General features: G+C 53.6%; 1 protein-coding gene across 4 annotated transcripts; it reads right to left on the reverse strand.

Moving 5' to 3' along the window:
- Nucleotides 1-2,594: 2,594 nt before the first annotated feature.
- Nucleotides 2,595-25,708, reverse strand: NPHP4 (nephrocystin 4). Of its 4 annotated transcripts, none has more exons than XM_058855325.1 (29): nt 25,607-25,708; nt 25,125-25,339; nt 24,146-24,277; nt 22,246-22,418; nt 21,854-21,918; nt 21,426-21,581; nt 20,552-20,688; nt 19,708-19,874; nt 19,499-19,625; nt 17,889-18,062; nt 17,636-17,765; nt 15,329-15,375; nt 14,453-14,628; nt 14,158-14,349; nt 13,385-13,569; nt 12,978-13,138; nt 12,393-12,573; nt 11,431-11,547; nt 11,160-11,239; nt 10,781-10,998; nt 10,500-10,689; nt 10,265-10,348; nt 10,013-10,169; nt 9,609-9,694; nt 8,649-8,734; nt 8,400-8,571; nt 7,658-7,837; nt 6,718-6,861; nt 2,595-6,552 (listed from the first exon to the last, which is right to left on the reverse strand). In XM_058855325.1, exons 2-29 carry the CDS (start codon nt 25,260-25,262, stop codon nt 6,412-6,414), a joined length of 3,996 nt encoding a protein of 1,331 aa, XP_058711308.1. In that variant the 5' UTR covers nt 25,263-25,339; nt 25,607-25,708; the 3' UTR covers nt 2,595-6,411. The 4 variants fall into 4 exon arrangements, 3 of the variants coding, with proteins under 3 accessions (XP_058711308.1, XP_058711307.1, XP_058711309.1); XM_058855324.1 differs by having other exon boundaries at nt 14,453-14,643; XM_058855326.1 differs by lacking the exons at nt 25,125-25,339; nt 25,607-25,708 and having other exon boundaries at nt 14,453-14,643; nt 22,246-23,608; nt 24,146-24,264.
- Nucleotides 25,709-25,746: the final 38 nt, after the last annotated feature.

Genomic DNA, 25,746 nt, shown 5'->3' on the forward strand with positions numbered 1-25,746 from the left:
GGATGGGATGGGATGGGATGGGATGGGATGGGATGGGATGGGATGGGATGGGATGGGATGGGATGGGATGGGATGGGATGGGATGGGATGGGATGGGATGGGATGGGATGGGATGGGATGGGATGGGATGGGATGGGATGGGATGGGATGGTCATTGGGGGATGCTCCAGGGATGGTGATGCCTCCTTCCTTCCTCCTCTCAAGCAAAGGTGGGGAAGCAGCACTGTCTGACCGGGAAGTTTCTCAGTCAGGAGCCGATCTCTTGGAAGCGACCTGGACTCAGAGGAAGAACAGAGGGCATTTGGTGGAGCTGTAATTTATTTTGTATGACTCCTACTTAATTAAGTACTTCATTTGCATAACTCTGTGCAGTAACTCAGTTCTGTCATCATGAAATTCAGCCATGTGCAAACAGTCTGCAAAAATAACACACATAATTCAAACTTATGTTTGTTGTAAGAATGGGTTACATGATGCAATTAAACAGGCCTTGACAGGCAGTTCAAAATCCCCTTCCCTTTCTCCTTCCTCTGCCTATCCCCTTTCCCTTCTCACTCCCTTTTCCTTCTCTTTTCCCCTCCCCATTCTCTAAAGAGAGGAATAAACCTTCGCATTGATTTCTGGAGAAATATTTGGGATGTTGCTGGGCTTCGTTAGCTCCTCTCCAGCAATTCCCTTTCTGACCTGCCTGCTGCAGAGGTCTGCAGTGAAAAAGGAGCCTTGGGCTCACCTGAACCACTCACACATTATTTCCCTGTAAATCAGCAAAAGGCCAAGCCAAGGGGTCCTCAAGGCCTCCCGTAACCTTATTAAGCCTTTCCCTCACTTGTGCCCTGGCCTCTCCGGCCTTTCACTAGCAATGTGTCTGTTGGATATTGCAGAAGCCAAAAATACAGCTGTGCCCTGGCAGAGACATATTTTTAGGGCTGCGTTGACCTTCTGCATCTTGCTGCTGTCCTCCCCACGTGACACCAGGAGAAATATCCCCGGTGACACTTGGTGGCCGTGCGCGCCTGGCCTGTGAGTGAGTGGCCCCACGTGCACGGGCTCGGCAGCCGGTGCAGCCGGGAGGGCTTAGCGCCGTGGGATGCTCAGCAAACCCGGCTGACATTTCCCAGTGTGACATTAATAAAGGTGGGCTGGGGCAGGGCAGGGAGCTCCCGAGGCACTGGGGAGAAGCCAGAACATCCCTGAGGAGGAGGACTCTGAGGTCTGTCTGATCCTGCTCTGCTTGTTCCTTATTCACACCCGTGCCAAAGCGATGCTCAGCACCGTGGCAGCAGCCCCTGGGCTCTCCCACCCACTGCCGTGCGGGTGAGCAGCCCTGCTCCAGCCTGGCAGTTCTGGGGCACCCGTGTCCACTGCAGTTTGAGCAGTGACTGCCAAAAGGACACACGCGGACCTGGCGTGGCGAACAGCATCCTCACAGGTAGAGACTTTTTGCCAGTCTTGGTAAGTTTCCAAGGTGTTTGCAAAGTTCTGATTTGTTAAGCACGAACAGGTTGGGTTTGCTAGTCCCTCTGCCAGCCAGAGCAGCTGCTGCAGCACTGCTGAGCCCAAAAGTTAGGAGGATTTCCAGGCAGCCAAATGCCAGATGCTGGTGGCCCCCAGGACAGTTTCCCTCAGATATACACCCCACAGAAAATTTGTTTGGCCGTGACCAAGAGGCTCTGGGAAGCAGCAGAATGCATCCCCTCTGGTCAGCATCCCCTGGGATTCCCCAGAGCCACTGAGCTGGGGTCACTGCTGCCCCAAACCCCCCTGTGAGCAGTATTAGCAAAGAGCAACAAACCTCCCATGCCCCCTTCAGCTGCCAGACTAACATAGGCCAGGAACATGCACATGTGGTTCTGACAGAGAGAACCATTCCAAGTGTCTATAAATACCTAGGAAGGTAAATGCATTAACCTTATCATGATCCCAGAGTGTAATTACATCCAGCCTGGCTCCCAGGTAAATTAGTACATTAATAATAATTTTGTTCCATAATTACTGTCATTCCTTAGATCTCGCAGCTATTTGCCCATTCACTCACATGTGCAAGGGCATTCCCGTCACCATTGCCACCACCTTGGCCAAACAGCCCCAGGCAGTGCTTGGGAAATCTGTGTGCAGACTACAGAAGTCAACACATAGTTTACATAAAGGTGCTGCAAACAAACCAGCCTGGTTCTCATCCAGCTGTAGAGGTGATTCCCACCAGAGGAGAAGAGTTTCTGCTGGCCAAGCTCCCTGGGGAGTCAGGTGGGATCTGCTCGAACATGGGAGGAAAACTTATACTGGAAACCCATTCCTGGCATGCCTGGGATGCTCCACTGTGGAATGAGGCACTGGGAGAGGGTCACCAGCACACCAGGACTGTAGCCACCAGGCCTGCCAGCAGCTGCACATGGCAAAGCCAGCTGCAGAACTGCTGGATGCTCGGAGACTCCCAGGCCCCACAAGGGCTGTCCCCGGGAGGGTCCTCTCCATCAGCTCAAGAGGAAGAAGGAAGGGAGCATCCACTTGGATCTCCATGGAAACCAGGGAGAGGTGGGGAAGACTTTAATTTGAAGTGCTGATTTGGCAGAGGCCCTGGGAGCCATAGGCAGGAGATGAGCTGCATTAAAGAGCAGCAGGAAGGGACTGTGGCTCTGAAAATGGGTGCCAAAAGGGTATCTGATACCATTAGGCTTGAAAAGATGCTGCGAAAGGCAGGAAATCAAATGGGACCAGTGTAGCAGCAAATGATTTATTTAATTCATTTTTCCCTTTTTCTGTGCACAAATTATCCATAGAGAGACTTTGTTTTTCTTTCTTTTTTCTAAATTTACTTATTAATTTGCAGCAAGGGGGCAGATGGCTGATGCAGGCAGAGCTCAGAGCATCCTGCTGCCTGCCCCTTGCATGAAGGCAAACCCTGACACCATCCCCACACCACGGGGACTGCAGCCACTGGCACCTCCTGCTCCCAGCTCCCTCCACACATACTTCAGACTTTGGAAATAAACAGAAGGCTGCAGCCTCCAAGGCTTTGCTTCCAGGACTTTTCATTTAGTGTAATTACTGAAGGATGTTTCCCCTGAGATAAGATCTGTGTGACATTTGCGCAGCCGAAACTCCTGTTCTCCCCCGCCAAACAGACTGACAGCCGCAAACAACCGCGTCCTGCAGCAGGAGACAAAGCCGGCATCTCAGGGGAAGCCGTGGGGCAACTCCAGCTTCCCAGGGCTGAGTGCAGGGCTCAGCAAGGCATGGGAAAGCAGGATGAGAACCCAATACTAATCTGGGCTGGGAGGTGAGGAGCTGCTGTCAGTGCCCAGATTGCTGTGCCCCTAAAATCAAGTGCTAAACATGAATTTGGGGTGCAGTCTGATGTACCCTCATGCTGACGAACCAAGTGATCTGCTCTTGCTCCCACAAACCCACTCTCACCACCCAGAAGAATCTGCTGCAGCATCAGCCTTGCAAGAGGGGCCTTCGTTGCCTACAGCGCCCACACAGTTTATTTAAAAACCGTAATAGTATTTGGAAATTACAGGCAAATGCTCCATGTTGACCTTCACTAAGGTGGCTGAGGTTTCCCACCTCCGTACAGTAAATCAGTGGGTAAATGAACACAGAGACTCAATTCATCATCAAATGTCAAGCCTGAGACAGAAAGACGGGAAATGATTTAAAAGCAACTGGCAGTTTAGAACTGCTGCAAATTTCTCATTATGGAGCTGCAAATTGTGATGAAAAACTAATCTGTGTTTTAAGCTTTGGTCTGCCCAGAGCTGCCAAGGCCCCTCTCCTTCCACCCCTGCCTTCAGTTGGGGTGAGTCCCATCTGACACCCCCAAAAGCCTTTGAGCATCACCCCCTTGGATGCCCCACTCTCCATCATACCCTGCAGGAGCTGAGTTCCATAGGGTGGATTTTGAGGTGTGTTTTGTGAGCATTATCTCCAGGTGAGCATTGTTCCCTGGGGTTTCTTCTCCCCCAGGCAAGCTCCTGCAATGTCACCATGGCAGCCATCACCCTCCTCCCCACAGGACCAACCAGGGAGTGAGAATGTGCTTTGCAAAGTCCTTCACATCCCATCCATTGCAGCTGAACAGGAGCACAGCCACTGCAGCTCACAGGCTCCTCATCCCTCCTGCCAGACTCCTTTCTCCGGAGATGCTAATAAAATGCATTTCCTCTAGCCAGTGTCTCACTTAGGGAACCTTCGCCTGGGTGTGATTGAGTGCACTTAATATAGTCACTCTCACCGCAGAAAGGATTCTGAGCCTCCTATTTGACAGCCTTGATCTTAAAGAAATCCATTAAGAGCAGCTTTATCTCTGGGTTTTGTAACCATTAAATCAGGTTTTATCAAGTCGGTGACGCGCTTTCAGAGAGACAAGTGGAAGAAACAGGGAATAAACCTCCCAAAGACCCATGCTGGGGCTGCTGGGCTAGATTTGGGTGACATGGAAATTACCAAGAAAGGGTTTGTCTCAGTGGAAAGCCCCCCAGGTTGATGCTGCCTCACCAGCAGGTCACAGGAGCCTTTGCTGGATGCTGCCACGCTGCTTCCATGCGCCTCAATCAGCTTTCAGTTTGGCAGAGGCGCTAAATACTCATTTCAGCTAATAAAGATGCCTGGTAATGTCATATTACAGGGCTGGCGAGCTCCCAGCAAATATTATGGTGAGGCTTTGTTTAATTAGAGGGTTCTCAGGCAATCGCAATTTCCTCCTCATAATGGGGAAAACAAGCTGGGTTTAAAAGTTTGGGCTGGCAACAAACCCTGCTGAGGCTCAGGCATCCTGAGGGCCAGTTTCCCAAGGGCCTTCAGCTGCTGCAGGAGCTTTGCCCCCAACTCCCATGTTGGTTTTTCTTTTTTTTTACCTTATTTCCTCATTACTAGTAGCCATTTTTAGTCGCCCCTCCCAAGCCCAGCTGCTGGGGCCAGGTCTCCCTGCCCTCCTTATTCCTCTGTTGCCATTCCAGCAATGCTTTTGCCAAGGCAGTGACACTCCAGCCCCCTGAAGGTCTCATCTGCATCTGCTCCAAGAGGGACAACAGCCCCAAGAGTTACTGAACCCATGGGATGGGCTTTTCAATCCTTCCCCTCCCTGCACACCTCAGTGATGAGACGCAAACTGAGAGTTTTAGGCCAAATTAATTCTGTCATTACTGGAATCACTTCCTTCCTGACATGAATGCAAATGGGTAGAGCACACCAAGCTGCATGCCAGGCACGGGTGCTCAAGTTCATTGTCATTAGCAGGGATGACTTCATTAACAAGTGGGAACCCAGGAAGCTGTCCCTAGACTTGTCTTGAGTTTGAGAGGCAGCAGCAGCAACTCCAAGGGCCATGGCCATAATGCCAAGCAGCTGGGACACAAGGCATTTGCATTTCCTACAGGGAAAGTTTTATCAACTTTTTAAAATTACAGTTCTGTAGATTTTGGGCTACAGACGTGTGCTGCAGGGGAGCAGGCAGCACCATTCAAGCACCAGCTCGAGTCCCTGCGCTGGTGTCCCCTGAATGCTGGCACATCATTCACCACTCGAGCTGCCTGTGCTGCAGGTACAGCACCAGCTCATTCATAAGCCTCAAGAAATATCGTTCTGTGAAAATGTAATAAAAATTATTCAGCTAATCTACTTTAATAACCCAACTTCAGGGCCTCTCTGTGCTGCAGACAGTATAATAATTTCTAAAATATGAGCTGTCATTTCCCATCAGTGTGAGGGAGGCAGAGGAACTCGGCACCTGACTTTATCGGGGCCACTAATTCACCAGCCTCAGGCCTGTGGAGAGTGAAGCAGCATTTCCAGAGCTAGTGGGCTGCCCTAAGCTTCCAGTCCCATTTATGGTCCCTGCCCTGACCCCTAGCATGGTCCAGGGGACAGGGGTGATGCAGGAGACCTCCAGGACTCATCTCCACAGGGCAGGGATGCTGAGGATTTCCACCTCCCCAGGAAGAAAATGCTGCCACACTCTGACGGTTGTGTGCAGTAATTTTTATGGATCAAGGATGAGTAAAAAGTACCAAAAATCCAGTAAAACTGCCTTAGTGTGTACAAAACTCACTGTCAAATATAAAATACTTTAAAAATATTCTGCAGAATCAAATCTGCAAACTTTTTAAGTTAAAAAAAGATTCAAAGTGCTTAAAATATCATCACACTTAACAAAAATACAGATCCTGCAGTCACAAAATGCTGTAACAAACACATCTACTCGTCTCAATTTGTGCGGATGGAGCCGCCTGGCACTCAGGGCAATGTCTGGGAATGCTGGTGACAGAGACACCCCCCAACCTGGCAAGGTGGCAGCCAGGGGATGGGGGTCATGACCACCCTCAGACAGACACAGGCACCCCCGAGGTGGTGTTGATGAAGCTGCTGGGCTGGCACAGGAACCTGCAGCTTCACAGTGATGGGCAGGCAGTCTCACTGGTACAGGACCTTCACGCAGAAGGTCTCCTCGTTCTTGTCCTCGTGGTCATTGATGTGAATCAGGATCTCCTCCTCCCCCACTGTCTGGCTCGGGGCGAAGTGCAGCCCGATGGTGTACACCTCCCCTCCAGCCACCTGCAGGAGAGAGCGCTGGAGGAGGCAGCAGCACCTGCCCAGGCCCCTTCATGTGCCCACCTTCCCCCAGCCAGGGTGGCCCTCACGGCCAGCACCCCCCCAGCATCACCTGGTGTGGCAAGATGAGGGGCCTGACAAGGAGGGAGTGCTGGCAGCAGGACGTACCTCGAAGGAATCCTCCTTGAACTGCAGCAGGTCAGGGCGGTTGGTGCATAAGAAGTAGAGCCGGGGCGAGGGGTAGGGGTTGGTGTAGGTGATGCGCTTGTTGCAGCCTTTCCCACCTCCCACAGGCAGCGAGATCTCAAAGGCCTGTGGGGCAAGCAGGGGCCGTGGCAAGATGGCACAGACGGCAGGGTGGGCAGCAGCAACAACAGGCACTCCCCAAACCCACTACAGAGAATTGCCTCCCACACACTGCCCTCCCCTCCCACAATTCACATCTGCTCTGCCAGCCAGCAGAAAGAACCCACCTCTGATCAAAAGCAGCAACAATTAATTACGAGTGTGAAGAACAAAGGGCTGGGACAGTAGCAGAGACTAGCCAGTTCCTTCTCATTCCCAGAATGAGCTGTGGTGCTCAGATAACTAGATGGACTTGATGACCCTGAACAGCCTCTTCCAGCCCCAACTACTCTGATTCTCTTAACACCCCATAGCACAAGCAGCATGTGGCAGGACAATGGGGCATCAGTGTAAATGCCAATCTGAACCTTTCCCAGTACCGAGGGGTTCAGGAAAACATTTTTAGAAGGAACACATTAGCCAGGAAATCTAATTTTCTGTCTTTGAGGCAAGGCCTCTGCCAGCACAGCGCTAATCGAAAGCAGCATGCTGCAGCTCTAATTTCACAACTGGGAATACTTCCGAGCTGCCGCTCCTCAGCGTGGGGCTGCCTCCAAAACAGCCTAAAAGACATTTTACCAGGGGCTTCAGTGAGATTATTCAAGTACCCAAAGGGCTAAATGTGTGTTTATGGTGGCAAGCGCCAAAAAAAACACAGATGGAAAGAGAGGAAGAAGCAGGAGACAGCCCCAGGTTATTGGCTGAACTGAGACCACTGATCCGGTGCCATCACCACGTTTCGCAGTGGTGAGAGCTGACATACCTTGGAGATGAGGGGCTGCCTGCAGGACAGGCAGAGCAGCCAGGAGGACACCAGCTGGTGGGACTCCACGTCCACCAAGTTGAGGTAGATGAACTTGCTGCCAGCCCGCCGTGGCCTCACGCCGATATACAGGTCCTGAATGCCATTGGCGGGGAGGAGGAAGGCACCGCTTGGATCCATCTGTGGAACAACACCTGGAGCTACAGCCACCCATAACGGCTGATCACACCCCTGAAAAGTCCAGCTTGGAGCATCAATTAGACCTAATTGCTCTTAAAAACCTGTACCCCTATTCCACTACTATTAAACCCCGTACTTCCCAGCCCCAGGGATACTCTGGGACTAATTCATGTCAGGAAGGACAAGAGCCACTCGGGAACACCCAGGGCCTCCCCAGCCCAGGGGTTCTCCACACAGGCTTTGCCTGGGGAGCCTTTGCCTTTCCTTTACAGGACAGCAGCAGAGTTTTTCTGCCTTTTATTATTCACATTTCCAATTACGGACGAACGAATTCTAAAGAAATTGTGAGTCTTCAGACAGTCTCATTAACGCAGATAATTTGCCCTCCGGGGTTTCGCGCCAATGATCCTACACATGACAGCTCTAATCAAAAGATAATTATCACAAACGCTTTACGGCTCTCAGTTGTTCACAGTTCCGCGTGGGTTGCCTTTTGCTTTCCGGAGGGGGTTTCTCTGGATTGACCCAGGCCAGTCAGCCCCCAGCCCACCACGGGGGTTACCTCCAGCTCCTGGGGGTGGGAGGTGAAGGCCCGCACCCTCCGCGGGGCCGCGGTGCCACGCAGCAGCAGGGAGAGGCGGGTGAGCTGCCCGGCTGTGCAGGCCACGTCCAGGCGCTGCAGCGAGTGCAGGTAGAACTGCCAGATCTGGACAGGTGCTGCCAGCCAGGTGTCCCTGTGCATGGACAGACAGGGCTTGCCACACAGCATGGGAATCAACATACCCCACCCTTTTGGGGTCCTGCTACTTACATATAAATAGCAACAAAGAACTTTTTGATCTGCGGGCTCGGTCCTCCAGCTACTTTGAGGAAGATGTCCTGTGGCTCACCAGGCCCCTGCATAGACAACAGAATATTGTCCCAGCAGTTGACCAGCTAATGAGGAGCCCAGGGGTGTCTTCCCATTAACGGGGGAACTACCAGCAATGGCCTTATGAAAGCAGATGCTTTGGGTACCTCGTTAAACTACGTTATTAAGTTATTACACAGCTTGGCTGAGCTCCCCCAGTATTTTTAATTACAAAAGAGGATACAAATGACTATCACATTCCAGGTCTGTATCTGTAATCAAATTTTGGCAAATTTTCTGCAAGTTTTCTAACAAGCCCTAATCCAATTACCATACTAACGCATTTCCACAACAGCAATTAGCAACTATCCCTCGTCGCCATTTGCATGGACATGCCTAAGCTTATTTTTCCCTTCCACCCCTTCCTGCTGTGGAGCCAGCCCAGGAGAGCCTCCTGCTTGGGGAGGGAGTGGGATGGTGCAGGGCTGGGCATGGAGCTGCCCCACTACCCCAGCATCCTTCAGCAGGGATGGGCTTTGCTGTGCACCCCAAGGACACACCGTCCCACCACGCGCTGCCAACGGCTGTGGATACCCCAAGCAGCAGAAAGGTCTATCCCAGCCCAACAAAAGGCTGCTTTTCCCCAGCGTCTGAATCATCTGGTACTTGCTCAAAAGAACAAGCAAGCACAGGCTGCTGCATGATGCGATAAGGGGCAACGCTCAGCCTCCCCCACCAAAACAATGCAGCTCCTTTTAATTGGGAATAAAAAGCAATTCCAGCTTCAACGCTGCCACTGTGTCACTGCCATGGGCTGGTACACGGGGATGCTCTGTGGTTGTACCCACACTGGCAGCTCTCTGCCAACCCAAACAATCTGCAGAAGGACATGAGGAACAGCAATGCCAAAGTGCAACATACCAAGGATTTGGTTTCACAAATGATGTCGGGGTCGCTGCAGCGAACAAACATCTCAGGCTGCCCGCCTGGCACCCCCACTGGTGTGCCTGTGGACAAGGGACCGTGGAAAACACCTTCAGATTCTCCTCTGCCTGTGCCTCTCCCCTGCACCTCACACAGCTGCACACAGAACCCCTCATGCTAGACGACCAGCAAACCACAAGGGTGTGCGGGTGTAGGAAATTTGGACTGAAGTTAACAGAGAAAGATGGATGGAGAGCAAGCCAGGAGTCCAGGGCCATGAAGGGGTGAGGAAGCAGCAATGTGCTCTCTGGATGCTGCTGTGCCTCAGAAAGGCTCCACGAGGTATGGATGATGACTAACAGGGAAGAGCCCAAGCCCTGCCAGGCACACCACAGACTCACCAGGGAGGGTGTACCAGGGAGGCAGACGAATGGTTTTCTTCAGGAAGGTGAGCTCTGGGTGGTAGAAGCGAAAGGTCTGGTCCACCACATGGGGCTGCGGCTCCACCTTCACCCGCAGGAGTGCAATGGGCTTCCCCCCGCTCACCTGGAAGGTGACCTGTCCCAGGGGCCAGCAGGAGAGGGATGGGGTTTTCCAATGATCCTGCTCCTCCCGCACAGCCCCTCAAGCAGCGTTTCACCTGGTTCCCTAACCTGGATGAGCTTTGTCTGTTTGGCCCCGCTCTTCCCAAGGGAGTGAGTGTTCCCATTGGCACCGGTGCCCAGCCCAGCCGGCCCCTGCAGGGTGAAAGAGTGAGTTCCCTAAGGGTGCAGCATCGCTGCAGCTGCTGCTGCTCCCCATGGCTGTTCCAGCCTGCTCTGCACTGGCAAACACAGCCGAGGGGAACACTTCGTACTGGAACAGCTCAAAACAGGGGCCCGTGCCTACCTGTGCTGCAACCACGGCAGGGTCTGCAGAGAAGGTCTGGTATTTGAAGGGGATGTGGACAGTCTCACTGGGGCGCAGGTAGACCTGAGGCTTGAGGTCATCACGGAGATGGAACATATCCTCCTCTACCGGTGTAACACTCTTGGTCAGCTCCTTGAAGTGGCGCCACTCCCTCGGGTCCAGTATGACACTGGGGCAGTGAGCAGCAGAGGTGCTGGTGAGGACTGGGAGGGAGCTGGTACCACCCTGGCATCTCCCCACACACACAGGGGAGCCCCCACCTGAGCTCAGGGTCGTTGACCTCGATGGTCACGGTGTGCTGGACACTGTACGGGTTCTTCAGGGCAAACTCGAAGAACTCGGCTGTGCCCAGCACCGCATGGACAGTGCGGGTGGCTGTGATGGCCTGGCTGAGCATCTGGTAGATGCTCTCTCCCTTGATGTGATCCCGGTAGGCATCAATGACCTGCAGGTCCCAGGCACGCTGCTTTGGCCAGCCCTGCCGGGAGAGAAGGAACCGTGAGCCCAGAGACACGCAGGAGTCTGGCCCCACATGAGGCCTCCTGCCACCAGCCCCCACGGGCAGCCACACCACCAGCAGCTGCTGCAGCCAGTGGGTGGACATGGCCTCACTGAGGGTGACTCTGGGGCCAGGCTCACTTCTGGCCGGCGACTGCGCAGTGCAGCCTCCAGCTCATTGTCCACATCCACCAGCCTCCGGGCCCACGCTGTCCTCCTGCCTGTGGGGAGAGACCACCGTGGCACCAAGGATGGACACCCCAAAAACTGCAGCCCCCAAGAGCCCTGCAATACTGCAGGGCTGGAAAGGGGAGCACCAGAGGGGGCAGCTGACCCACAGCTGGCACTGCAGCAACAGAGACTCTCCCCACCTCAACCCACACGGGACAGGCCAGGCCACAGCAGGACTCACCACCAGGAGTGTTCAGGGAGCTCCAGCCACCACCTGGGGTGGTGACAGTGCTGTCTGGTGCAGTGACAATGCGGGAGTGGAATGGCAGCTGACCTGGGGCCCCCTCGCACGGGTGACCTGCCACAAGTGGAGACAGGAGTGAGTGGAAACCATCTATTTTCACTGTTAAAAAATCTACTGCCGATTTTTACATCCCTGCTGTTCTGTTCAGCCAATTTACACAAGCAGGAGGGAATATCTGGAAACCAGTGATGCCCAAAAAGCCCCACACGCTCCCTGGAGCCTGTTCTGTCACACAGTCACCTGCCCAGGAGTGGAGCAGCACCAAGAGCACACACCATCCTGAGCCACTCACCAGCTCCTGCTTTCATTTTTGTGTTCTGCCTCCCCCAGCATGGCCTGCTGCATCTCCCCACTCCCACAAAGGCTGTGCCAAGTGGAGCCACACAAGGCTCTAAACCCACCAGGTATCTTCCCAGCCTACACATCCCATCCCCATCCTTCAGGAAAGTGTACCAAGCTTTGCCACCCTATTTCTAACAGTGTTTTGAAATTTCAAAAAAACAGAGGATGGGAAAAACACCAATCAAAGGGCAGCTGCTGTCCTGGCACAGTGGCTCCACTTCCTCCCTCCCTCTTCTTTGTCAGGGTGTGAGTTAAACCACTCCCTGGGTTGTGGATCTCAGATTCTCCTTCCCAGGAGCTTATCAGCCCTTTGCAGGCAAAGTATGGAAATGATGATTTAAGATATCTTATATGGAGCTAATCTCCCCTCTGAAGATAAGATTTTAAAACCTGGAGTCACTGAACATTTATAGGACACAGAATTAAATACATAAAAGCAACCAGTAGGTTCTGGGAAGGATGACGTCCCCGCCAGCCTGGGTCTCACTCAGGTACAGCCCCGCACATGCTGGGTGCCCCACCCGAGCCTTTGGGCCGCATGAGCAGTGGGTTCTCACCAACATTGGCCAGGCAGAGGTGGAGGCGGCCCCTCACAGCCACACGGACACCGAGGGGCCGCAGGGCGCCGTGCCGCAGAGCCTCCCGGCCCATCACCGTCCCGTCCGGCTCGTACTCAGTCGTGGCCACCTCCAACTCGTGGTAGGTCCTGACAGCCGTCTGGCCCTGGCGCAGCAGGGGCTGGGGACAAGGCAAGGACAGACAAGGTGTAACGAGTTACTGGGGAATCTGGCCCAGAGGGGTCAAAGGGTCTGAGTATGAATGACACTAGATGTCCTGGCTCGGCAGAGCTTAGTGCTAGAATATGGCCAGAGTTCCAGGGAAAGGCGAAGAAAGTTAATGCTTTGTCATCACTTTGGAGGAAAAGATAACAAATCCTGTGATTAGGGGCTTGTCAAGCTGACACCAGACTCGGTTACACAGAGGGATTGACAGTTACTCCATTACTGAAGACACAAGGACAATGCAATAGCATCTGCACACAGGACCAAAATGAGAGCTGGGCTCTGCCCTAGCACTCCACACGGGCAGGGGGACCTTCACCATTACCAGCCATGGGAAAAGGCCTTCCATCTAATCAATACCTCCAGTTTAATGGCAGCAGACCCAACATGGAGCAGGGAGTCTCCATCCCAGACGTCAATCTGGAGGCTGTGCTCGGCCAGGTACCGTAGGAACCAGCGCTGCTCCCCAGGCCGCAGGAAAGCCGGATCCACCATGTACTTCAGCTGCAAGCCTGGTGGTTCTGCAAGGCACCACACCGTCACAGATGTGGCACTTGGCTTAGTGAGAAGCCTCAATGTGCACCTCACACAACTGACATTCTGTGTTCTGCTTCAAACACTGGACGATTTGAATGTCTTTCATGACGTGCAAATCAGCAGAGGTTTGCTATTAACAGATACCAGCCCATCCCTTGGGCCAGAAGCAAGCCCTCATCCACCCAACAGAAGAGGAGCAGCCATACATGGATGCTAAAACCAGAGCTTACTGGTTAGGGTCCCATCCTCGTTGACACGGAAAAGGAGCTGTGCCGGCACAGCCAGCCCAGTTGCCAGACCCCCGTCTGTGCTGACCAGCTGCAGCCGGGGCGTGGTGACCGGTGGGAAACGGTAGAACTGGAAGGTGAGGAAGACAGTCCTTGGCCACAGCCCCTCCACACTGCCCTGGGCATCCCTTGAGAAGACAGAGGGGTTTGGGTCACTTATAGCACGGCACTGCTACCCTGTCACAAGCTCCTCATGCATTTGGCACATGCCAAGAAGCAGAAGAACAAGAGAAGATTGGCAGCACCACAAGTATTTGGACTTTTCTGAAGACAGCGGCCATACGGTTTGCCTTAACTTTCCAAAAAGCTTTGTAATTCCAGCTGTCTCCTGCCATATGCTGTGATGGAGGCGCCCAGCAAAGGCAGCATGTTACCTTCCCACAGCACACTGCCAGCCATGGAAGAAACAGAAGTGGGGCCTTATGCAGCCAAAGCCACCCCTTGGGTGCCAACTTTGCCAACTCCATTTGCATTTCTGGAGAAACCCTGCATTAATGAGCTCTGACATCATATTGTAGCTCATGGATCCAATTTAAAAAAAATGGATTATGACTTAAAAGTGTCCGGAAAGGACAAAAGCAGGTGCTAAAAGAGGAGACACCTCTGCAAAGATGTCTCTTGCCCAAGCAGGGAAGAGGGTTGGGGGAATTTGGAAAGGACTCTGTCCAGGAGGCCTTTGGGATCTGCCCACACAAGACCATGAACTGCTATCCCACCTGTCAAAAGCCAGGAACTGCAGGACAATTTCATTGCCTTGCAGAGGGTCAGCTTCCTCCAGCTGCAGGTTGAAACTGCCCAGCTCCACTGGCTCCGAGATTTCCACTGGCTCCTGGTTGCGGTCCAGGATGTCTGGAAAGCCGGCAGCGTGCAGGCGTGCCAGTGCAGCACGAGAGAGGGACACATGGAAACTGATGGAGAAATAGGGGTGAGCTCCACAAAAGGGGCCATGGGGACCCTAGCAGGCCAGGTGATGGGGCCACAGGAGCCTGGGGAGGGGCAGCCGAGCATCACCTGCATGCCTGCAGCCCCACAGCAGCCATGGGCAGCTGCAGTGGGGTGAAGGGCAGCGCCCGCAGCTGGTCGCTGGCACAGGGCTCTGTGTCCGGTGAGCCCAGGTTGGCCTCCAGGTGGGTGATGCCCCCATCCTGCTGCAGGGTCTGGTCTGTGCCCCGTGGTGAGGCCACGAGCTGGGACACCGACAGCTGGTGAGAGAGCCGCAAGCGTGAGCACCCACAGCCCCAAGGCAGCCTCCTGAGGCAGCCCTTGTGCCAAGCAGAGCCAGCAGCTCCCTCTGTGCTAAAGGAGCTTGGCCACCACATGCCCCAGGGGTCATTCCACCAAGAAGTGGTACAACTTGGCCACAGAAGGGTTTGCACCTCTGCTCCCATTTCCCCAGTGCTCGTTCCCTGGCAAGAGGAGGGATGAGCACATGCAGCAGGAAGATCAAACTGCTTAATGTGGCCTTATGAAGCATTTCATTTCATCAAAAATATTTGTGTGCATTGATTCCTGCATCAAGATATAAAACAGCATAAAGAGGGCTCTCAGTATTCACAGCTCTCCTTAAATCCTGGAAACTCTGCATGAACAAACTGTGTGTCACTGTCAGCACATACCAGGGACAACAGCACCCAGCAAATCTGGGCTGTCAAAAATCAGAGCTGCCCTCACTCCTGGGGTGTGAAAAGAGCACAGGGAACCTCACCCAGCACATCACTGGCAGGAACTGCCTGGAGGAGGTGGAGTTGAGGACACTTAGTGCCTCTTGGCTGCAGCAGACAGGAAAACAGGCAGGGGATGGGTCCAGAAGCACATCCTACACGTGGGTCATCCCCTGGGGAATGCTGCTGCCCACCACCCGCATCCACTGGTGCATGAGGCACTTACCCCTGGTCCCCGTGGGGAGACTGGCACTCGCCGTGGGGTTGGCACTCCTGTGGAGAGGGACAGGAGAGAAGCAGTAGAGGAGCCATCACCCTCAGGCCCCATTACTGCAGCTGCACCCACTGCCACCAAACCTGCCCTGTCCTTCCACCAGCCCTTTTCAATTTTAGGGGCAAAGGCAGCACAGTGAAGCAGCTTACCATCACCCAAACATTTCTTTTGACTTATCTGCCAATAAGACTGCTGCTTCAGGGTTAACACAGCACATCTCCAGACCCATACGTTATTTTGCCGTGAATCAGGCTAACTCTGCCACAAACAGCAGCTCCCCCATCCCCTGACAGCTCCGCGGTGCCCCACGGCCACACGGTGCTGCCTAAGTGGGATGCTTAATGAGACGTGAAAGTTTTAGGATACTTAAGGTTTTCATTGCTTCTCTGTTATATTTTGTCACTCCCTTCATCTGCTCGAGCATTTGTGCCCCGAAACGGTGGGAGCTTTATTGTGTTTATATTCGGCTGCTCTCTCGCGCCGGCACAGCTGAGCTCACTGTGCCGTGGAGCCGCGGGTCCTTCACAGCAGAGCAGGGGCACAGATGTTCCATCTCTGCATCCACGTGATGCTGAGACCTTAATTTGCTTTCGCCCACCACATATATCCCAGCTATTCCATGCTGGCTGCTGTGTAAAGGAAACCACCCCGCCTCCCTCATGCCTAAAATACTGTTTGTTTCCTTCCAATTAGGATGGCTTTGGCTGGTGTTAAGAAGAGGATGGACAGACACAGCAGCAACACCAGCATTTGAGCTGACAGAAGAAACTCTTGGCCTTCCTTGGGCCAGGCAGCAGCATGTTTCTCAACAGAGCTCTACAAAAAGTTAACCCAATAGTCTCCTCAGGCCCTTGGGACACAGGCTGGAGGGGCACAGCTCTGGGACCACTGCTGCACTTGCAAGCTCTCCCTGGCGCCATCAGCCCCCTGAAGCTGGGAAATGCCAGGGAGTTTGTCCCTGAAAATCACCTTGATGGGGGGATAGGCCCTCACAAGGGACACAGCCCACAGTCCAGCACACTTGCCCAAGCCAGAGCACTCCAGACCATCACCAGGTTGGAAATTCAGTGTCAGCACTTGCTTCCCTCTCCCCTCACCACACCACAACTCCCATCAGCATCCCAGCCACCTACAGCTGAAAGGCACCAGGAAAAACTTTTCAAGCAGCACCGGGAAGGTACCAGTCATGATGCAGCGTGTGTTGCAGGGAGATCAACCCCACATACCCTGACATCACCAGACCCCTTCATCTCCCCCTAAAGCTTTCCTCTCCAAAGCCCCTCCCAGGAACAATCCTGGCTCCTCACCAGCAGAAACACAGGATTTGTCATAGCAAAGCCGTGGTGCCACTGCCATCTCGTGGAAGGCACCACAGCACTGGAGCCAGCAGGGAACAGCAACCCACCGTAGTGGGCACTGCCTGGCCCGTGGGTTGGCACCAAGTGGCTCATCAGAGAGCTGGGGAGATATCAGAGAGCTGTGGGACACACACTGAAACACTGCCTGGTGACCAAAGCATCACCCCCAAGACACGCCTAGGACCCCAGCAGGAGCAGCACTGCAAAGAAAGGGGAGTTTGCTTCCCAAAAATCACAAAAAGGGATGAAAGATAAACAAGCCAAAGAGGATTTTTAGGGGCACAGTGCATGGACACAACCTCATGCCCAAACCCAAGCCCACAGCATTTTTCCTTCCACCTCCAATAGAGCAGAGGGGTGCTGGAACCACAACCACACAGCCCCCAAAACTATAGACAGATGCACCTGTGCAGATGCACAGATGCTGCCTGCTCTTCCTCAGCCAGACACCAGCACATCCTGCACACATCAACCCAACCCGGGCAAACTTAACCCAACCCATTCATCAATGGTGGCACAACCAGATTACTTTTCCCCAGCCTATGACTGATATCTCTCTTGTCTCATGTCTGGAGAGACTCTGAGTCCAGTGAGAGGAGCAGCAGTACCTGCAGTGAGAATGTGTTGCTGGTGTGGCCACTGCACCGGGTGACCTGGAATTGGAGCCGGCTGGGGCAGTGCTGCCAATCCCTGGGGATTTTGCACATGGCTCAGCAATACTATCACATGGGAATTTTGCAACTTAAAAAGTAAGAGCTGAATTCAACTTGACAAAAACTTGCTTCACTCCAGTAATTCATAACTAGCTCACTGAAACTCACTGAAGTCTTGTTTTCTCTCCCGAGCAGACACCAGTGCCACACTCTATATTTTAAATGTCAGCGATCTGGAAAACACTCACTCAGTGATGGCGTAGGAGGCTGCTTCGACTCGTCCCTGTCTTTACATAGGAGCTCCGCAGCAGATACAAGATGTTCTTCCGAATCAGTGGAAACATGGAATTGGACAGTCCCAGACTCCACGTGCTTCCCCTGAAGTTAGCAACGAAAATGCTTTCAGACAGTGTGTTACACGCAGCCTCCCTCGTGCCTCCAACAGTGGCCCCCTCGCCCTGACGCCGGAGGCAAAGCTGCCAGGGGCCAGCACACCCTTACCTGCCGGGAGCTCGGTGGGGTCCGGTAGACCAAGGCTTGGCAGGGGCCACGGCGGGCACCGCCACGCAGGGGCAGGACAACATCCGTGTCACCGGTGCCCAGGACGGGGCTCCAGACAGCCCAGCGCACCGAGCGCATGTCGGCCGCCTCGCTGCGGGCACTGCCGGACAGGGCCTGGGGTGGGGGAGCGCAGTGAGCACCAGGCAGCCCCACCCCACTGCCAGGAGCCGGGAATGGGTGCTGCCAGACAGGCACTGGCTCTCATCCCCCTCTGCGCCTCCTCACACCTGGCTCTGGCATCACAGAAGCCACTGCTCTTCATCTCGTTCTGGAGACACTTCACTTTCCAGGACCTTATGCCTCTGTAACCCCTCCCTCAAGCAGCTGCACAAAGGGATACGTGTTGGACCCCCATCCCTGGCAGAGGGGAAAGGTTTCCACTTACCCAGCGCATCCACAGCCTCCCTCAAACTGAAGGAGAGACACAGAAAAAAGAGAGGGCTCTGCCAGCACCCACCATCCCCCTCACAGCTAATTATGGCACCAAGGACAAGGACAAGGTGATCAGCTTTGCAAGCAGCTTTGGGATTAAGCACTCTGCCCCAGGGCTGCACCACAGGGACTGGCTCCACTGCTGCCCCAGACAGCTCCCCATAGAGCCAAACAGATCTGCCTCTGGAACCCCAAATCTCCGTGGGACCTTGGGCTTCAGCTTTCCAACAGAGCTGGACCCAACAACAACTTCCAACAGCACAGCTCGGTGTCTCCCTTCTCAGTACAAATCCCTCTGGTCTGGCAATTGCATCTGCTTTATAAATGCCCATTTCCCCTACTTTGGCTCTGGACGGCTTAATAAGAGGCATTTGCTACAATTTCAATGAACATCTTAGCAGGACAATTAAAGCCTCCTAACAAATGCCTGGCCATCGACTCAGCCAGCAAGGAGCTGATGGCTCAACAGCACAAGGTCTCTGGAGGGGATACACAGTACTAATTGAGCTGGGTTTAACCTGCAGAAAGGTTAAACTAAGATGTGAGTAAATTATCAGTAAGTAGCTGAGAGTATATTGACTGCAGAGACCACCCCCAGAGATTTCTCCTGCCTTTACAGTTTGAGAACATCAGCCTGAAGCACCCAGAAAAACCTCAGCATTCAGGGCAAAAATAAACAAAAAAAAGGAGTGGGATGGGTTAACCTCTTTTCAGCATAAATGACAAATTCTAAAGAAAAGCCTTTTTGATATTACAAAAAAAGCTGAAATTCTCCAAATTAGCTTGCCAGAACACTGTAGGAATGCTGCAGGCTACATTCCCCCATCTACATATAAACAGTGGAGAAATACAACCACATGTAATTAAAATAATTCACCAAGCCATGCAGGTTGTTTTGTGCGGTGCAGTGGAAGGCACCCGCACACTTTGTAGGGCCCTGCTTTACACAGCACAGCCACACAACAAGGAGCTACAGCAACCTGGAGGAGCAGGATGGTGAAACAGGGGCAGAGGAAGGAGTTTCTCAGCAAGGCTCACTCCTCCAGAATGGATCCCTGCTCTTTCACAGGCACAGAGACAAGGTGCAGAGACAAGGCACACACACTCTCAAGCCCTACCTTCCCACCAGCTCTCCCCGTGCTGCAGAAGACATATTCCAGCTGGAAACAGACCCCAAATGCCGGGTGAGGGACCATTTCACTCAGCTGGATGCGGCTCCTCAGCACCAGGGCTTGACCTGCATCCCTGTGCGGGATGGAGAAGTGGCTGTGGGAAGCATCCAAGGCAGGGGGGAAGCAGCACCGGCAGCAGAGGGGCTCCCCCTTACCTGGCTCCAGAACTGGGCACCCTCTGGCAGCCACTCGGTGACAGTTCTGCCCCTGGCACCAGCACAGCGACCTGCGGTGCCTGGACGAAGTGCAGGCCATTGTGGACACCAACATGCAGCCGCCGCTCCCGAACCACCATCTCTTCACCATCCGGCCCAGTGTTAGCCTGTGAAAGGAATGTTTTCCACCTTGGGCAGCCCTCCCTGTGCTGACCACAGCCAGAAGAATTCAGGCAACCCTTCAGAAACTCAAAAAGCAGGATCTATTCCCCCAGCAGATGAGAGGTACAAAAGTCTTTTGTCTTTATGGCAGAGTTGGTAAAAATCTGGCAAGAAAGGACCTGGCCAGTGGCTGCCACTCCAAAGAGATGGACTCAATACTCACTCCATCTCATCTCTGCATTTCCCATAGCAAAGCAATTCCAAATTCTGCTTATGAGCTCCGGATATTCAAAACAAAGCCCACACAGAGCACACACATACTAATCCAAGAAGGAAACAAGCTAAAGGCTTCCACAGCAAAAAAAATACTGGAGATTCCAAGAGAAACAAATGCATGACTATCACACTTTTCACCCCACCCATAATTCCAGACACTAGAATTACTGTTCGACACTGTGCCTTCCCCTGCCCCAACCACATTGGCAGTACCTAGAATCACAGAATGGTTGGGGTTGGAAGGGACCTTAAGCATTATTTTGTTCCACCCCCTACCATGGCACACCTTCTACTAGAGCAGGCTGCTCCAAGCCCTGTCCAACCTGGCCTAGGACACTTCCAGTGTCCACAGTTTCTCTGGGCAACCTGTGCAAGGGTTCCACCACCCTCATAGCACTCTACTTACCTGAAGTAAGCGATCACCGTTCAGTAAATCCAGCAGTTCCTCCTCAAACTCCTCCAGGGAAGGGTACAACTGGATGAAAAGCCGCTCCAGATAGCAGGTGACCGTCCTCATCAGCCGGGGTTTCTGCAAGCAGTCGCCTGAAAGACAAGGTGGTGGCCACAGGTTTCCCAAGCAAACAGAAAGCCACCACTGCTGTGATGGGGTGCCCTGAAGTGCCAGCAGTGGCTCTGCCAACTCAGCTTCTGAGCACTGGCCTGGGCACCTGCAGGGACTCAGCTGCTTTCAAGACCTTGCTCAGCTTCAGTACCAACATTTACTACCCCAAAGCCATCAGGTTTTCCAGGCAGGAAGCTGGAGAATAATTCAGCTGCAGAATTCTGAGGAATTTTTTACCCTCTGAATCTTCATCTCACGTTATTTTAATTGCAGAACCTCAAAGGGCAATGTGCCATAGGGAGAGATTAACAAAAGCCAAGCAGGCAAGAGCTCATCCCCCCAAACCTGCCAGGCCCCAGCGATGCTGAACCTGCCTCTGAGAAGTTTAAACAAGCCGCAAAAGCTGTTTCTAAGATTCTGCTGAATGACTGTAATTAAACCAGCCATCACTTATCCCTAGCAGCTTCCCAGGAGCAAAGCAATTAACGGACAGGGAACTGACTGAGCCATTTTGACCGATTCCAGACCGAGCTCTGAGTGTGAGGGCTGTGCCCCCACACAGGGGAGATGCTCTTGACAAGGGGAGACACTGCAAAGAAACCACTGTGCCCCCACAAATCCCATCCCAGTGCCCTGCCTGCCCTGCCACAGCCTCCCAGGGACCCACTGCCTTAAAGCAGGAGCAGCACAGGCAGAGGGAAAGGGAAAGAGCCCTTACCTGTGTCTCCACGTGCCGGCAGCAAGCCAGGAACAGTCTGTAGCCCAGATATCAGCAGGTTTTCAGGAAGGAGGTGAAATATCGCCTCCAGGGGCTGGTGGGACTTCAAGGCATACTGCAGGTAGCTCTTCTCCATCACTGTCATGTATTTGTTCTCTGAAGGAAACATCCCAAAATGACCAAAACTGGGGAGACAGCTTCACAGTCCCAATGTTGAATGAATCATTATCTGTAAACACACATGCTAGGAGCTAAGGAAAACCTATGTTTGCCCAGCCAGGCCACTCCCAGCTGGCAGTAAGGCACATCCACTGAGCAGGACCAGGGCACACTGACCATGTCTCAGATCAAGCAGACACATACAACACACATTTGGGTAAGAGAAGCCACCAAGAAGGACCAAGATGCCATGTCTGGCTGCTGCTTACTTTCCACGGGGTTCTGGAAGCGCGGGTGCAATAGGGCACGTGGTGTCCCATGGTACAGCTTCAGCCTGAAAGCAAGGAGCACATGTGCAGCATTCAGTAAATCCACCCTGAAGCTCATCTCCATCTTCCATTACATCTCCATCTTCCACAAAGCCCCTGCTCAGCAGCAAAACCCGCCCAAACCACTCTGGAAAAGCCCTGTCCTTTAGGGAAGGAACAGGCATTCCTTCCAAACCCATCACTGCTTCCCCAGAGTGAAGAATTCCAGGTTTCTAAATGCTGTCTCTGTTTCTGCAGCCCCAAAACCATCCTTTCTCCCCCCCTCAAAGCAGCCATGCACATTGCCACCTCAATTCCTAGTGTGACCAGGCACATGCAGTAGGGGAACCTACGCTCTGTCCTCAGTGGCTGGGTCTGTCACCTCTGATCCGCTGTGGAAGAGGGGAATAATTCCAAAGCCACAGGAAAGATGCGGAGAGCTTCCATCCCCTTTCCCAGCCATCATTACCACTTCCACGACAGCAGCAATGCCAGGGTGGTTCAAGGAGGTGTGGAAATAAATTACCTGGGACAGGAAAGGCGAGAGATGGGCTATTTCAGAGCTGGCAGCAGCAGCTGCAGGCAGAACAATACCTCTTGTACTGGGATACTCAGTGGCACAACCAGAACAGCCATTAAAACTTCCAGACAGAAGCTAAAGGCAAATTACTTTTGGCACTGCTACAAAATCTCAGCCCTTAAGTCTCAAGCATCATCTTTTTGTTTTTTAACTCTCTTTTTGTTGCCAACACCTATTTTCCAGAATAACTTGCAGGCTGCAGACCCCAAATAAGCGGGGCGTCCATGAATCCCAGACCTACAGCATTAAAGCACGAAAAAGGAGTTGGAAACCTTCCTGCAGTGGGGAGGGACATGGGAGTAGCCTAGACCTAAGGGCAGGAGGGGACAAAACACAGGTCACCTCTCCAGAACAGAATTTATAGCTAGGTTAATCTTTCTATTAAAAACTCATTACCCCAGTGTTTCAGGGAAAACGTTTACTACAATATGGGCTATCAGGAAGGAATAACAGAGAGAGACATTCCCACATCTACCCCACGACATAAATCATTATTCCATTAGCCTTTATTGCAAGGTGCTGGATTAACGACCTGACCACTGTGCCTGCAGAGCAAGGCTCACCCTGCAAAGGCACACGGAGCCCTGACAGGAGATCCCCTGTGCCACTGAGCTCGAGGGCCTCTCCTCAATGTACACAGCAGTTTGTCACTGCATTCGTCTCCCCTAGACCCTGAGGACAAAACCCACCACACAGACTCTGATCCCTGTCCTCACACCTTCCTGCTCTGGTGAGGCTGGCAAGCATGCACGCAGCACACACAGGCAGGGGAGCCGTGACTTTCTGCCTTCTCTCACCTGTCACAAATCAATTCCAGCTCCACCTGAACTGTTCCTAACAATGAGCTGCTGATTCTCCCACACCTGGAAGATCCCACCCCGCATGCAGATCACCCATCTGTCAGACCCTGAGCCCTGCAGCTGCAGGGACAGGCAGGGCAATTCAGCCACCCAACACCCCAAAACTCCTGCCAACTGCTCCCAACTACATGGCAAACACTCAGGAATCCTGCAGACGTGGGAATGTATTTGGAAAGGCAGCTCCTCCCAGCATTCAGCTCTCTCTGCAGCACTCTCTGCCCTAGTTTTAATCCATCCCTCTTCAAAACAAGCCAGGGTGGGACGGTACTGAAACACCTGGGAGAGAAACACACACATCAACGCCCCTCAATGTCACTGTCAGTACAAAGGAAGGAAGAGCCCAGGCCGAGCTGTGCTTCACTTCACCTGCGGCACTGAGGAAGTGGAAACAGGAGCTATGAATTGGGAAACATGGGTCATGCTATGGGGCAGCAGGAATCTCCCCACTAAGGGACACCCTGATTTGCTGGTATCAGCAGCGGATGGAAACACGGCTTTGGGAGAGTTTAGTTCCCAGATAAGCAGAGAGAAGCGCTGTGCAGGAGGGTGGGCAGCTGCTCCTTCCCTTCTTTCCCACTTGTGGGGAAACACTGCTCTCTGCCGCCAGCTCCGAACACAGCAGGTGGCAGGTGGTGGCACATCGCTGCTCCCACGGTGGCACCAGCCTCAAAGGAAACCCAGCACCCCAGTTTCCCCAATAAACCATACATAAAGCTTAATAAATGGGCAGTGTCTGGGATGCACCCTGGGGAAAAAGTCAGGAAGCACTGGGATGAGTGATGGGCGTTTTCCCAGACCCTTGGTAGCCCTCACCTCACTGAACGTCGCCCTGGCCGAACGTGGCGGGACAGCACTGGCAACTCGCCAGCTGCTCCTCCACGTCCTCCCAAAGAAGTGGTGGTAGGTGGCATCGAAAAGGGAGAGGCGCAGCTGGTACTCGGCTCCCTGCAAGGCACAACGAACTGGCTTTGGGGATGCTCGGGGACAGGTCAGCTCTGCGTCCCCAAAGCTCAGGATACACTTTAGTATGAGATACAATTCCTGTTTTCTAAGGGATGCCTAACTCAGGCACATGGTCACAGACAGCTTCATGCATTGCTGCAGAACCTGCTGCCAAGCCAGAGGCTGACAGAGCAAAGGAAAAGTGGGAAAATTGAGCATTAAGCATAGAACAAAGAAGCAATTGATGTTAAAGTGCTATCCAGAAAATTCAATTTAAATATACTTACCTAACTAACAAAAAGCTAAATGAAAAATTAATTCAACTCAGATTTACAGATAATAAGGCATGGGATTGAAACAACTTTGTGCTTCCAGGAGATTTCCAGTTAGTTCTCCCCAAAACCACCTTGCTTTAAAAGCCACCATTGGGAGCTCAGGCCCACACACATGGACAGGAATCCTGAAAGGGGCTTAGAAAAAGATGGGGAGTGACTTTGTACACCCACAGAAAGCGACAGAATAAGGAGAAGGGGAGGCTAAACTGAAAGAGGAGCAATTTAGGTTTGCTCTTAGGGAGAAATTCTTTCTTGTTAGGGTGGTGAGGCACTGGCACAGGTCATCCAGAGAAGCTGCGGCTGCTCCATCCCTGGAAGCGTTCAAAGCCAGCAGGTTGGAAAGGGCAACCTGCTCTAGTGGAAGGTAGCCCATGGCAGGAGGGTGGAAGGAGATGATCTGTAAGGTCCCTTCCAACCCAAACTATTTCATGATTCTATGAATAGTGAGAGTCAGCAGAAACAACAGGTGCAGCAAGACATTGCCCGGGTCCCCTCGCGGGGCCGATCGCCCCTACCTGGGAGAGGGCAGCGCCGTGCAGGTACTTGAGGACGCAGCGGAAGGCGGTGGAGCGGGGCGGGGGCCGGGCTCGGCCCCGCTGCGGGTGCGGCGGCAGCGGCAGGTACTGCCGGAACACCCGGTCCCACTCGCCCATCGCCTCCCGGGGGTCGCCGCTGCCTCCCGGCACCGGCTACGGCGGGCGCGGGGCTGGAACACCAGGGGACGCGCACCCTGCGGGAACACAGCCACACGGACCCCGCACAGTCAGCACACACAGCCCCGCGCAACAACCACACGTGGCTGGGGACGGCCGCTGCCCACGCCCGGCCCGGCCCGCACCCGCCTGGGGATGCGCACGAGTACAGCCATGGCAGGGCCGGCCCGTGGCGGCCCGCCCACGCACCCACGGGCTGCCGGTGCGGGGGAGCGGGAGCGGGACTGGGACTGGGATTGGGACTGGCCCCGTCCCTCAGCGCCCGCACCCCCCCGCTCACTCACCGCGCCCCGACGCCATCTTCTTGGGCCCAACCAAACGCGCGCCGGCCCTAGGGGGGAAATGGACGCGCTGCTGCCGCTCGCCGTCCCGCCGCCCACCTCCCGCGGCCCATCGCCGGCTGAAAGCGGAGACAGTCAAAGGC

This window comes from Poecile atricapillus, chromosome 22, assembly GCF_030490865.1.
Source record: "Poecile atricapillus isolate bPoeAtr1 chromosome 22, bPoeAtr1.hap1, whole genome shotgun sequence".
In the NCBI taxonomy this organism is placed as follows: domain Eukaryota; kingdom Metazoa; phylum Chordata; class Aves; order Passeriformes; family Paridae; genus Poecile; species Poecile atricapillus.